The following is a 13870-nucleotide window of genomic DNA, read 5'->3' as shown; positions in this document are numbered from 1 at the left end:
TAGGTGAACTATTTCTGTCTTACGGAATGCTTAATTCTACTAGTTGGGCAAAAGCTTAAACTGTTTTGAGTTTTGTGACTAGAAACTTTGTTTTATATATACCTTTATAGCCATAAATATTAAATGTAGTGTGTTTTTTTGTTTGTTTCTTTTTTAAGGGGAGAAAATGCTAATTACTCTCAAATTCATGCTTAATTTTTTAACTCCAATACAGTGCTTTACTCCTTAACCCCTTTTTATCCTTCCTACATAATTGGTTGCAGCAAGTGTTAAGTTTATTAGGCTTTTTTGTGCTTTGAATTGTTTTTATTTTCATTTAGTAACAGCTACACTGTGTGTAATTCTACAGTACTAAGTTTGGTTGTCTTAAGCTCTTTATCTGTAAACTTTCAATTTTATATGGCTGTCTTCAGAAATAACGGTCTTTATTAGCACCTGAGTGATGATCATTCTAGTCAAAGCTAATTAACTAGGTTTTCTTAAGTAGTAATGCTGATGTGCCCATGTGGGAGAGGATTTCATGGGAGTGGGTGAAGGCTGGGAAGAACAAGCCCAATTCTGAAACCTGAGAGACTGTGTGCTTCTGAGCTGTTCTCAGCAGAAGACCACAGTTCCCTCTGAAGGTGTTTCCTTTTCGCTGACAAGCTTCTGTAGGAATCATCTTCCAGATGTGCGTCCTATCATTTCCAGTGATTCAGTTTAAATGAAATCGATACTGCCATCATCATTTCTGTAAGTTTTGCTGGGACAATCGAAGCCATCTTATGGAGAGGAGTCATCCTCCAGTAACCAACTTGAGAAAAATTTCCAGCTTTGCTGTACAGAGAATTTGAGGGATGTAACTGTGGGAAAGTGCAGTCAGTAACTGCCAAGTTAAATGTTCACACTAGGAAACAGGAATACTGTGTGTGTGGTTCATATGTCTGTTTAAATCACTGGAGAATACAGAATTCAGAAGTCTCAGTAGTGCCTGCCCACATGAAGCAAAATGGTCTATAGACTTCCACTTAGTCACAGTCCCTTATTAGATTCTCATTTGTAAAGCTCATTATCAAGTTTACAGTCAGCCATACGGTTCCCCTGGAAATGCTGTCTTAGATGTGTCATTATCATTTTAGGAGCTCTGTAGCACTGCACAGCATCTAGAGGAGAAAAAAAATAATCGTTTACATTGCTCATAGCACGTAAAAAGTAAACTCCATTTGTGCCCTTCAATCTCTTCCCACTGCTAATGAAATAATAAATAATTTATTAATCTATCTTGAATTAACACCAGTAAAGATATGATGCTCGTCCCTTTTTCTATTTTTGCTGCTTCATCCTGGCAAAAGAGAAAATCTCTGCTTTTCTACTGCTTCCTTTTAATGTCTAGAAGAGAAAGGATGTCTGCAATTAGGTATGCTTGCTGATAAGAATGTTTTCTCCGTTTCTGATAGACCAAGAAAGATGTATAGGAGACATGAAGACTATTTTATTTACATACTACTAGCAATTTGTTATCGTCTATGCTATTTAACTGAAATCCAAAGTTGCTGTAGTGATAGGTGTCGCAGAAAACACTGGTAAAAATTTTGAATGGATAGCTTGAATGAGTTGGAAATGGCAGAACTTCCTTTTATCTCACAGAATTTGCAAACTTTGAAATGAAAAACGAACACGTTCAACCTGTCGTAAATAGGTTTGTTGCATTTTTTTATTAGAGACAAGTTGATTATTATTATTATTTTAAGTAGGTAACATGAAAGATCCCTTTTGTAATTACAAAAATAAGGTCTTAACTGCATCTTTGGAACTGGATCCTGGACTGGTTTAAATCCTGACTGGCAACTTCATACAAGCTGTAAACGTCAAATTCCAGGCCTGTCCCTTGATATTCTTGATATGTACCGAACTAGGTTTTGTCCTGATGACTTAAAGGACCTTGCGGTAGTTAGAAAATCAGTTATAACTTTATGCTGTTGCTTATTATGCTACTGACCTTGATTAGATGCAATTGAAAGGTGGAACTGCTTAAATGCTGCCTTCAGCCTGAGCTGAGATTTTTTTGTATGGACAGTGTTAACTGTTCAGTTTCACAATGAAAGTTCAGCAAAATATGTTGACCATTTATTTTCTGAAGCCACTCTTGAGAACTTTCCAGCATGTTTCTTAAAACAACCAGTCTAATTTTAGACTTCTAAAAAGAGATTTCCTTGATTTGCGAGGCTCTTTCCCTTTCTTCCATGAAAATGACACCTGATATCTCATTGTGTTGCTGCTGAACTTTAGCCCAAGTTTTTTTTGGTTGTGGTTTTGTTTTTTTCAAACCACAGTAAACATATGCTGCCTTTATTTCCCCCCAGCATATGTCTTACATTCTAAAAATAGTTCTATTGTTTAATGATTTTGGACTTGATAAATGTTTTGGGGAGTGTCTGATAGGAAGAAACTGTCTCCTTTCAAGAGGAAAAGGAAGGGAAAAAAGATGGTTTTATCTTCACTGAAAACTGCGGGTAGCTGTTAGATTATTTTGAAAGGCCTTCTGTATTCTGTGGCACTGCTTTCCTCAGGAAAATTATCATTACATTTCTATTATTCACTTCAAAAAGAAGTAAAATAATGTCTCTATTTTATGCTACAAGATAAAAATAGCATTTTCAAGTAAAGAAAACTCTGATTTCTCAGCATGCTCTGCAGTTAATTATCAGGAGCTGTATTTTGAATTTTTAGCCATCTTCTTCAGTTTCTTCTGGATATATCACAGATCACTGGATACACGAGTTAACTGAAAAGGAACTCCCTCCCTCTGTGCTTTTCCTATTAGTCTGCAAGCCTGGCAGAGATGAAAAAGAAAAAAAAAGTTAATGAGCACTGTGCTTGCTTTTTTATATTTTGGTTAATTAACATAACTCACTTGTATAGATTGACCATAATTAGCACTTGCAGCAGATGAAAAGGCTGTGCCTACTTTGGGTTAAACATTTTCCTCTCTGCTCTCCCCTCCAAGTAAAATTATGCAGTTTCTCTGGCAATTAGACCTTCTTCATGTGGCTTGAAAGGAACAAATTCAGCTACCAGGTAGCTGATAGAACTACGCTATTAAAATGGTGCATACTTACAGAGAGTAGTGTACTCCTCCGAGGTGGAATGTTCTTGAATTCCCCACATCCTCTTTTGAAAGGAATGTGAGGACAGCTGTTTCCTTTTTTACAATGGAAAATACTAACCACGCTAATGGGGATTTTCCTAGATGTATGTTGTTAAAGGAAAAAAAAAAAAGTATGAAGAGAAAAAGCTTTAATGAAGGTAGGTGTGCTTTGTAGAAATCTAACTGAGCTGAAGAAATTCTTAACTCTGAGGGCTTATTCTGCAGTCTGCTAAACAGGCTGTGCTCATTTTCTTTAGGTTGTTTGTTTTCTCCTTTGGATGAGGTAGGGAAGCTGTTTGGCAAGGAACAAAGTCTTTTCTAAAATGTAAGTGGCAAAATAAGAGGCCAGACTGAAGGAAAATTCCATCCAGTTTTCATCCCTGAAAGTGCTGGAGTTTCAGCTTTCAGCATTTAAATATAGTTCTATTCCTGGCAATTGACCTTAGCTGAATAAAATTTATGAAAAAATTTCATTTGAAAACAATGATCATGAGCTGAATCATAATCTTATAAAAACAAAGTTTGAATAAATATTTTAATAGACTTAATATTCAAATCTTGATAGGCTTTTTTTTCCCCAAAGCATCTGTTTTGCAATGTTATGTATTTAAGATTTTGTATGTCTGCAGCAACCATCTCTGGGAAAAATGAACCCTGAAATTCTGAAATTGTGCTAATTGAAATCATTAATCAGTAGCAGTGACACATGAAAGAGTTATCGTTTACCATCACTAATCAGACTTTTCAATTTCTTTGCCAGTAGCTAAAACTGTTTGCTTGCAGAGTGCCTGAACCCTTACATAGCTTACGGGCTAGGAGTCTGTGCATTGATAGCCAAACCCAGAATATCCGAGAATTCAGCAGAAGTGACAGCAATCAAGAGCTACTTTCCCTTAACTAGAAGCTGCTGGTACCTGCTTTTTCATCTGGGAGTCTGGGAGGTCATGATTTCATGCCCTTCTCACACTACAGGCATGTGATTTTGCAAGGCAGGGATGTGCATCTAAATGATTTAGGAGATTGGTGTCATTTGGGATGCTTGGATTATCCAACCTGGCCTTCAGCTTCTGTTGGAGAAAGGAAGGTGCTCATCTTTATTTCCTTATTTTTTCAGTCTGTGGTGCTACCTGCCAGCTCTTTGGTCTGGTAATTCAAATGACAGGAGTTAGCTGTGCTTCAGTAGAGCTGAAACGTGCTTCCACCTTTCTAATTAAGAAAATTTGCTTTTGTAGGTGGAAATACCTTTTACCTGATTATGGAATGTCATTAACCTGTCCAGGAGGTTAAAGAAATGCTCATAAGGTTGAATAGAAAATACAAGAAGGAATGTACTAGGTTTACATGCTGTTCTTTTTTGCATCAGATAGTGATGTTAGAAAATATGCAAATGTGTTAAAAGCAGAAGTACTCTGACCTTTCTAAATTTTCAACAACACATGGCACTTCATTCTAATAGAATGCTTCTATCATGAGTTTGCTAACTTTGGGTCCCTTATGTAATAAAAAAAAAAGTTGGAATTAGATGCTTGATAGCATGCTCAGCTAAGTGGTGAACAATTAAAACACTGGTTGGTAAATATGCCTTACGGTTATTGAACAAATTCCCTGTCCAGTTACTTTAGCTAAAACACTTTCCTTTTCTTTTCCAGTGTTATCCAAGATAAATTTTGTGGTATCATTCACGTTACATTGGAAGGTCTGTATGATGTTATGACTGAAGATCCTGAAACAGGAACTTACAAAGAGTAAGTGAAAAATGATTTTGGGGTTTTACAATAGTAGGAATTTTAAATATGTTTTGACAGAAAATATCCATAGGTGTTTGAGATGTGCTTATAGGAGTCTGTTATAATTGTTGATGTTATAGCAAGATTGGAAACTTTTTATCCTAAGAAGAGTACTTTGGGAGGTTGGGGGCAATGTAAAATGGAAATTGATTTTATATTTTATATATTTATAATTTTATAATATTCAAAAGGTCTATTAAAAGGTGGCTTAAAATATGAATATTTTTAGCTTTGCTTTGGTTCACTTGAGCCCAGAGTTTCTTTGAATGTGACATCTGGAGTTTAACTAAGATCATTCCCTAAATATGTCATGTATGTTGAATGTACCCAATGTATCCAGCTCACTGTGGTGTGAAGGCACTTGGAAATCTACTCCTTAGGCACAGTTTTTTGCCAGTCAGTGTTCCATCTAACATACCAGCCACTACAAAGCATGTTTGGAAAGACAATTTTCTGAACTGAGAGAAGGGCCTGTTTATGGTGGCAAGACCCTGGAATGCTCAGAATGCACTGCCACCAGCTCTGCTCTCATTCATCCGCTGCTTGTTAGGAGAATTATAGAAAATCTGGAGAAGTCAAAAATACCAAATGAAGGGTGTTTAGGAGAGAGATTTTAATGTTGGCTGTTTTGGTTTTTTTTTTTTTCCTCTTACAGTTATGTAGTTTTAGAATGAAGAACAGTAAGGCATAAATAACAGCAGTAAATGCTCTGCGGCATATCTCTATAGACATAATATATTCTAATAACAGTATTTACTGTGTGCTAAAAATTAAACATTTTCTAATTTTCAGATAATTCCCTGGTGACAGAACAGATTGTACTTGGAATAATTACTAAATGCTTAAGGGGATAATTTCTGGCCCTCAAGCCAGCTGATACAGACCTCATGCATGCTTTAATTTCACCTCCCCTTAAAAGAAATGGGTTGCTTGCAAGTGTCTGAATGGTCCACACACACTAAACCTGAACTGTGCTCTTGAATTTCTTGCAGAATGCTGGCTGACCCATGCTAGGCATTTTTCTCTATTTATCAATGTAGAAGATTTAACTGCAAAGCCTGAGAATATGCTGTGATGCTGTGCTTTAATTACTATCAGAGTCAGTGCAGTAAAATCCCTTCTGTTTCTAAACGTGTTGCTTTCTATCAATATTGGAAAGTAATAAAACTTTGTCACGGTTAATTTTGTATATTAACCTTGAATACCAGTGGAACTTGTGATTATTCATTCCAACCTCTGGACATTGTTTTCTTTTTTTTTTTTTTTTTTTTTTTTACAAGATACAGACTCACTGAACTAGGGATGTGTTTATGCAGACAGATGCCAAGTGTACATTGTACATGTACAAAAGGCTTTGGCATTTGTGTTAAAAATTTTGGAATAATCTGGAAGTAAATAAAGTATGCATCTGGAGCAATGTATGCTATTGTGTGTTTCCACGTTGAAGAGTGTATTTAAGCTTGAACAGGGACAGAAAAAAATTTGTGTACCCCACTGATCATCATAATACTCAGCTACTTGGGCGGAAGATTAAAAGAGCATGCATGTTTAGCACGGGAAAGTAAAGGCTGAAGCAGTATGGAGCTGCCATCTGTGAAGGATGAAATAAGAGTAAGCATGCACAAGGAAAACTGTACAAATGAAATGATAGCATCGGCTTGAGTATGAGCTGATCCCAAACACATTTACACTAGAAACTTAATGAAATTGTTAGATTGGTGCAGGGAGGCTCTGGGAAAGCCTCTCCAATCACAAAGACAGAGATAAAGATCTCACCTGTTTATAGACGGTATTTTGATCAGGATACAAAGATGATTTTAGTGTCCTGAGTTAAACTGAGATGGGCTTTCTGGAAGTTCTAGTTATCATTACAATGCCAATTGCAAGAAAGCTTCATGGACTTCAGGTTTTCTGGAAGGGGAACTTTTTGCTGTTTTAATAGTGTCTCAACAATACTAAATAAAAATGCGTGTTTGTCAGTGTCATGATCTTGCACTTTTAAAAATTTTATTACTTCCTTATTTAATTCTTACAGTTACTTTTTGTGGTTGTGGGTTTTTTCAGACCTCAGTGGTAATATTATTTTGTATATTTTGACATTTTTATATTTTTGTTTGTTCTTAATGCTGAGTTGCAGAACCCCATGCTATTTGTAAGAAAGAAGAGACAAGATTTGTGGTTTTTGCTCTTAATATCTTAATACATTTGCTTCTACGTTACCATTTGACTATTCTGCTATATTGTTTAGAAAACGTTTCATACAGTTCTAAACATATGTTAATGGAGAACTGAATATATAAACAGTGCAAGTCTTAAATTTTCATGAAGTCCCAACTTTTTTTCTCATTTTTTCATTTCATTCTAGTAACAGTTATCCCTTAAAACAAAAGCAAATAATTTGACTATAGCTGCAGGAACTTTTTCCCTGCTAGTAGAAAATATAGTACAGGAGTGTAGGGCCAAGATGGATTAATAATCTATGTCTGTGAATGTGGATTGTTTGTTCTTCCTGCCATGTAACTACTTAACATATGGTTGCAAGTTACTGCCACTTGAATGGTTTTACATCCATTTTTAAGTAACAGAATATTTGTGTGAAGGTTCAACCTTGGGAACCCTACAGAAGCTGTGGGCTGAAGTAATTAAAGTAGGAGGCATTGCTTTCGGAGCAGCCCTCATATTTACATACTTTCTGTACCTGAGTCTTGAAGCTGTTGAAAAGATTTCTGAATTGATACACCCAGCCAAAAATGGCAAGTTTTTCTTTTAATTCTCATTTTATTATTGGAATATAAAATATGTAGTATATTGTAAAGCACTTGTACTTAAGGGTATTTATTTGTTTGGAAAATTGTTGCATGTCTGAAGGTAAGCTAAAATAACGTATATGATATTTAACATAACCTAACTGTTTTTCTTCATTCTCCAGCATGAGATCTCTTGCCCTGTTACTTGAATAAGAAATCAAAATTCTACCCATTAACATTTTAATGTACACAATACTAAAAAATGTTGCTTCTGATATGAAAGTTGTTCACTCTCCTATACTAAGGAAATAGAAATTCAGTTTAATTAAGGGAGTGACACTTTAGAAATGGTTGTCACTGAGAGTTCTGCCAGAGCATCTTGCTTTTTTATCAAATATGGACATCTTAATTAAGTTGCAAAAAATAAATGTCACTTAGACTCACTAAGCATACGTATTCTCTTCCTGTGGTCAGCATCAGATACAGGAAAAAAAAAAGTTGTTTATTTTTAGCGTCTTTTTGGAAAACTGAAAACTAGTATTTTTCTGTGCTATTGAAGATATCTTCTTAGGAGATCATTGTGTCCTGTGATAAAAAGCAAGATTACTTTCAGGTTTATACAGTTGGACAGTGGTTTTTGAAAGCAACCCTGAAGCCTTTTTTCGTGCACTGCTGCAAACTAAAATATCATACTGAGATTGTTAGGTCAAAATTTCTGATGTTCAAACAACATTACAAACATTCACAAACAACAATCAGATTTCTGCAGATTTATTTGGAATTCAGACTGCTGCATTTCTGGTGCATGGCTTTGCTGGAGAACCTTTTCAGCCTGCATTAGTCTCTGAAGTTATAAGTGCAGTTGGCTCCCCAGGGAGGTGGTTGGGTCACCATCCCTGGATGTGTTTAAAAACCATTTGGATGTGGTACTCAGGGACATGATTTAGTGGGGATTGTTAGGGTAGTATGGTTGTAGTTGGACTTGATGATCTCTAAGGTCTTTTCCAACCTTAGCAATTATGTAAGTTTTAATTATACCCATGTCATCATTTCAGGATATCTATTTTCCCATGAAGTGTAGCTCCTATTTTTGATTAAGAACAAAGTATTTATAATTGATTGCATCCTGTGTTTTTAGTAATGTTTTAAAGTAACTTTTAATGGCAGTGTGTACTCAAGCTATTTTTATTCCCACTCTTAGCTGCCTGCTGCTGTCTCATTTTGAAGAGCCCAAAGTTACAGAAGATGAGGAACCTCCCACAGAACAAGACAAAAGGAAAAAATTGGTAAGCTTTAGATGTTCCTCAGTTATAGAACTAATTAAGTAATTCACTCATCCCAGACAAATTCTTTGGCTTTAAACTTGGTTCATTTTTTCTTTTTGAATTCATCTCTTGAATCAAAAGAAAGAAAAGGCTCTTTTGACAAACTTTGCAGCCACATCTATGCTTCTGCATTTGTTTTGAATCTTAGAAAATGTTGCCAAAGTAAATATAATCTCATCACAGAATCTGAACATTGCGAAAAGGTTTTTTGAAAAATGCAGGAGGATAAATCTTATCAAAATGTTGTGGCTGATCAAGTTGCCCAAATTGAAAACAGACTCTTATTATACTGAATTGTATGCTATGCTTGAAGAACTGTATGCCTGCATAAGACCTTTTTCTACTGCTGAGAACTCCCTGTGGACCTTCCCACAGATTGCGCATCTGACCCAACCTAAGGCTGTTTCACAGAAGCAGTTTTGTAAGAGTTCAGGGAAACTGGTTCCCCCCTTGCACAGGAAACAGCAGTGCACGAATGCTGTAGAATTAACTGATTTGATCAACTTGGTGTTGGGTAATTGCAAAATGTTGAACTGGTTGATAGAGTAGATGTGTGTAGCCCTGTTGTGCACAGTTGCTCTTACTGACCTACCTCATTTTGTTAAACTGTTGTCTGCCTTTGTTTTGTTTTGTTTTTTTAAATAGTGATCAATAAACAGATTCTTTTGTACCAAATTGCAGAAAGTCTTGCATACACTTCGGCTAATAGTGGTACTTTAAGAGAAATTCCTTGTGGCTTGTAATTCCTTATTGAAGGAAAACGTATTAGGTATTTCTGTAATTCGATTACTCTTGAAAGCATCTCTGGACTCAAGAGATTTAATATTAATCTGGATTAAAAATAGAACACCTGAAACCACTTCCATCCACCTGCACTGGAATCTTCCTTCACTCTGTATCAGTGCCACCACACACAATTTCTGTGATGTTTAGAACAACGATCAGTAGCAGATATCTCTGCTGAAACAAAGGTGGAACAAATAGTTGAAGTGAAAAGAAGATGAGGAGCCACATAAAGAGAATCTGCAATTGTTTTAAGAAAGCTTTCTGTCTTCTGTTTCTGTCCTTCCTGCAAGAGGTTTGTACCCTCTTACATGTTCCAATGCTGAATCAGTAGCTTGTATGGCGGGGCTCAAAAGTGTAAACCCAGTAAGACAATATTGAAAAGATAAATGGGATTCTCTCTTTGAAGATAATAAGATTTTGCAAGGCCATAAATGTGAGGAAAAAGTGTCTTGGTCCGTGTGAAGAATTGCTTCCTGATGTTTTGCACAGGGTCTGGATTCTTTTCTATGATCTCTTCATCCTGTCATTGCTACCTCTCTTCACTGTTTTGCATAGCTAGTAATTAAAGGTCATTTTAGCGCTTTAGAAGTTTATGATGATTTCATGTAATCTACATTTACCAAACAATAGTTTATTTTAATTTTGATTATGTTGAGGAAAATGTGAACAGTTGAAGAGTGATTCATGACCTTTCACTGCATACAGTATATAGGCCTACAGTGTTTTTAGTACGCCCTTTAATGTATGTTTTCATGAGCTCTGGTATCACTGAATCACAGATCACTTTTTTTACTTTACCCTAGTGTAGAAAGAGACTGGTTAATTCAGGACTTCGTATTCTGAGGAGAGTAAATAGACAAGTGGTACTGTATTAAGCGAAATGAGCAAGTTTTTGTGGTGAAACTTGCAAAATGTTTACTGCAGTGTTTGGGGTTTGGCTTTTTTTTCTATACACTTGGATCTGTGACTAACTTGCAGATTAATCCAGGGCTCATTGGAATCTGTGAAAAACCCCGATATTGTCTGTGTCCATTTTATATTCTTAGATCGTTTTTAAAAGTAAGCAAAAGGTCACTTTCTCATGCTGAAAAGATTGTACCTTGCCTTTGAAATGTAAAATAACTAAATAGCATGAATTAGGTGTGGGATCAAAGGCTAAGACGACAATGTTATTAGCAATACAGAGGGAAGGATGAGGTTTACAATATGAAAGTTGACCATAATAAAAAAGTGCTTATCTTTTCTGATAAGAACAATGTTTTGAGGTGTTGTACTTTGTTTTTATTTTTGTAATAAACCACTAATAGGCAAACACAGTTATTTATATTACAGTAAGGGTTGTGTTCATGTGGTTGTTTCAGTCAGCATTTTCTCTAGTTTTGGCTATGGCATTATTTAGTAAATAAGTAAGTCTTGGAAGTGTAATGTCTCCCACTCCCTGTTAGAGTTCAAATATTCCTTTATTCCTATCGTGCTGAAACACAATAGGATCTTTATGTTCTATTGCAGTTTTTTTTTTTTATCTCAAGTGTGCAACACTGTGGCATATATGAATTACTTATGAAAGCATAGTATAATCATTTTCTTTAAAGTTTTTTTTACAGTATTAATCCGTCACTGTTAGTAAAAAAATGACACATCTCATTTGGTGAGAGTGACCTATGATTGCTGCTGTTAAGGAAAAGTGAAGATTCAGTCTCAGTCTGTAGGCATCTGTGCTCTTACTGATGGTGTTGATGTTCCACCATATTTGTCAGGCCAGATAGCTTATTTAATAAGGAGTGCTTTCTATATTGCATTCCCATTTGATACAAACTCTGTGTGATGCTAATTGCATCCCATAGCTTCTAGTAAGAGAAGAATTAAATGCCTTATTTCCTATTTCTGATTCAACTCAGCAAGGAAATTTGAAAAAAAAAAAAAAAGTACATTACAAAAATATAATGGGTTTCAATGTATCCTTTTGTACAGAAAAAATCCTCTGTGCTTTTCACTCTACGTTTTTATGGGGTGGTTGCTAAGGTAATGTTATAACTTGTTGTGGCTTGTGCCGTACATGTTGTGAAAAAAGACTGAATAGGAATGAAGTGTAGCTGTGCCAATTGCATGTGCCCATTTCTGCAGGGAATCTGGGCTCGGGAAGTTTCCTTTCTCAGCAGGATCTGAGATTTAGCATTACATTTTGCTTTCTGATTTTGCAGCATTAATAATGCTTGATATTGAGGCAAGCAGATGTTCATCTGTCTGCAGTAGCTTTGTATTTATTTCAATATCCTACTTCTTTGTGATTCCAGGTGACCTTACCTGCTCTTCTTTGAGCCTTGTGGGCTGAGGGACATCAATGTCCCTCTCTTCTGACTTTAAATCATGAGTAGCTTCTCTGTCAGAAAGCAGCTTTGAAATTGTTTTGTCATACAAAAGGGCGTGATCTTGCAGCAGACGGGGTTCATGGTTTGAGACTTGTTTCCAGTAGTTTTAAATTGTCATTTTTTCCTTTGCTTCTCAATTATTTACAGAGAAAGTATTTCTCTCCTGGGCTCAGCTTACTGAAGAGGATGAGTATTTGAAGAGTATTTGTAAAGTTCATTACATATTTTTTTTTCTCTTTTTCTACAGCTTGCCCTAAAGGACCCTGTACACACTGTGTCATTGCAACAGTTTGTCTATCAGAAGCTAAAGGCACAACAGGAATTGCTGGGTGAGCAAGGCTTCCATGCGCTTATGGAAACCGTGGATACAGAAGTAGTTGCACAGCTGCAAGAATTTTTACAAGGCTTCTAAATAAAATAAAATAAACAAGATTTTGTACGTTCAATCTAGCTTCCAGAAAAACAGAAAAATATTCCAGCCATCTCTTGTATGAAAGAGCCTACTGAAAGCTGAAAATAGTTTGTGTTTAAAACAGAATGAATTTTTTTGTTTCTCCACTGTAAGATTGATAGAATAAATGTAAGTTGGCTTCTGACTACAGTTTGCCAAGTGTTCTGTGTTCTGTGTGTTATTTTTATGTATATGAAGGAAGATGAATTGTATGAGGAAACACGTGTAATGATGTTTGTTTTCTATTCTGTTGATGGTAGGAAAAAAACAAACACACACACAAAAAAGTATTTGATTTCACAAAGGAGAAGAATGTGATTTCCAATCAAGTATTATCCTGTGTTCTGTGCCTTATACAGAATTGCTAGTGACAACATTTTTCTGCAGCTGCTTAAGTAAGGAACTGTTTCAGCAGGAAATACTCAGTTTTTAATTGGGGTTTGTTAAACATTATATGCTCAGATAGACCTGGCTCTGTCTAAGAATCCAGACTTGATAAAAACTGAATACTGCTTTTTGCTTTCAAAATAAAAATCTGCTAAATGTGAATGCTCTCACAAACTGAGAGGGTTTACCTGTACTGTAGGTATTTAAGCTATCAGTGTTAGTGTGTGTCCTGTTTGGTGCAGAGTAGTGTCCTCTCCAGAAGAGCAATGATATCCCAAATCTATTGAGTCCATTTTGATCTTTAGAGCAAGCCCTGTAGATGTAATGAAGACATTAGGCTCAAGAAAGATGATGGAGAAATCTTAAGGATTGTTAGTGATTCAGAGGCAGAGTTCTTCCTTCATTCTTGTGCATTTCTCAACAGAATTAAGTGAGGGGAAGGGGAACAAAGAGAAGCCTATTTTAATCTAATTCTCCTACAGTGACTGACATTTTAGGTGGGGTATCAAAAGAGACAGTTGTTTCCAAGTAAGTGAACTTGGCACAGCACATAACTCTTCCTTGTTCGTTCCATGTTAGTTATACAACTGCAGTGCAAATTATGAAGCTTTCAAAGAGGTAAACATAGTAGTGTCAGACTTCAGGAGGATGCCACTCTTCTGGCTTGGTTTTTATGAATGCTTTGGCACCTGGACAGGCTTGGGTGGTGGGTTAGGGCTCAATAAATTCATGAGGTTCAATAAATCCAAGTGCAAGGTCTTGCACCTGGGTTGCGGCAACCCCTTCTATCAGTGTAAGCTGGGGGATGAAAGGACTGAGTGCAGCTCTGCTGAAAATGACTTACGGGTGCTTAAATGGCAAAGCTGGACATGAGCCAGTAGTGTGCTCTCA

The 13870-nt window shown here is 36.1% G+C and overlaps 1 protein-coding gene across 1 annotated transcript in view; it reads left to right on the top strand.

Annotated features, from left to right (window-relative positions):
• IPO11 (importin 11) overlaps positions 1-12553 on the top strand; it is a gene marked incomplete at both ends in the record, with an annotated part of 65439 nt that extends 52886 nt beyond the window's left edge. Inside the window, 3 exons of the mRNA XM_079548730.1 lie at positions 4777-4872; positions 8863-8947; positions 12389-12553. Of these exons, the coding sequence (XP_079404856.1) occupies positions 4777-4872; positions 8863-8947; positions 12389-12553 (346 nt within the window). The remainder of the gene's footprint in view (positions 1-4776; positions 4873-8862; positions 8948-12388) is intronic.
• Positions 12554-13870: the final 1317 nt, after the last annotated feature.

The sequence above is a fragment of the Tetrao urogallus genome (genome assembly GCF_951394365.1).
Source record: "Tetrao urogallus genome assembly, chromosome: Z".
NCBI classification, from domain to species: Eukaryota; Metazoa; Chordata; class Aves; order Galliformes; family Phasianidae; genus Tetrao; species Tetrao urogallus.
Note: the sequence above shows the minus strand (reverse complement) of the source record. Positions and strands in the feature narration are given on the sequence as shown.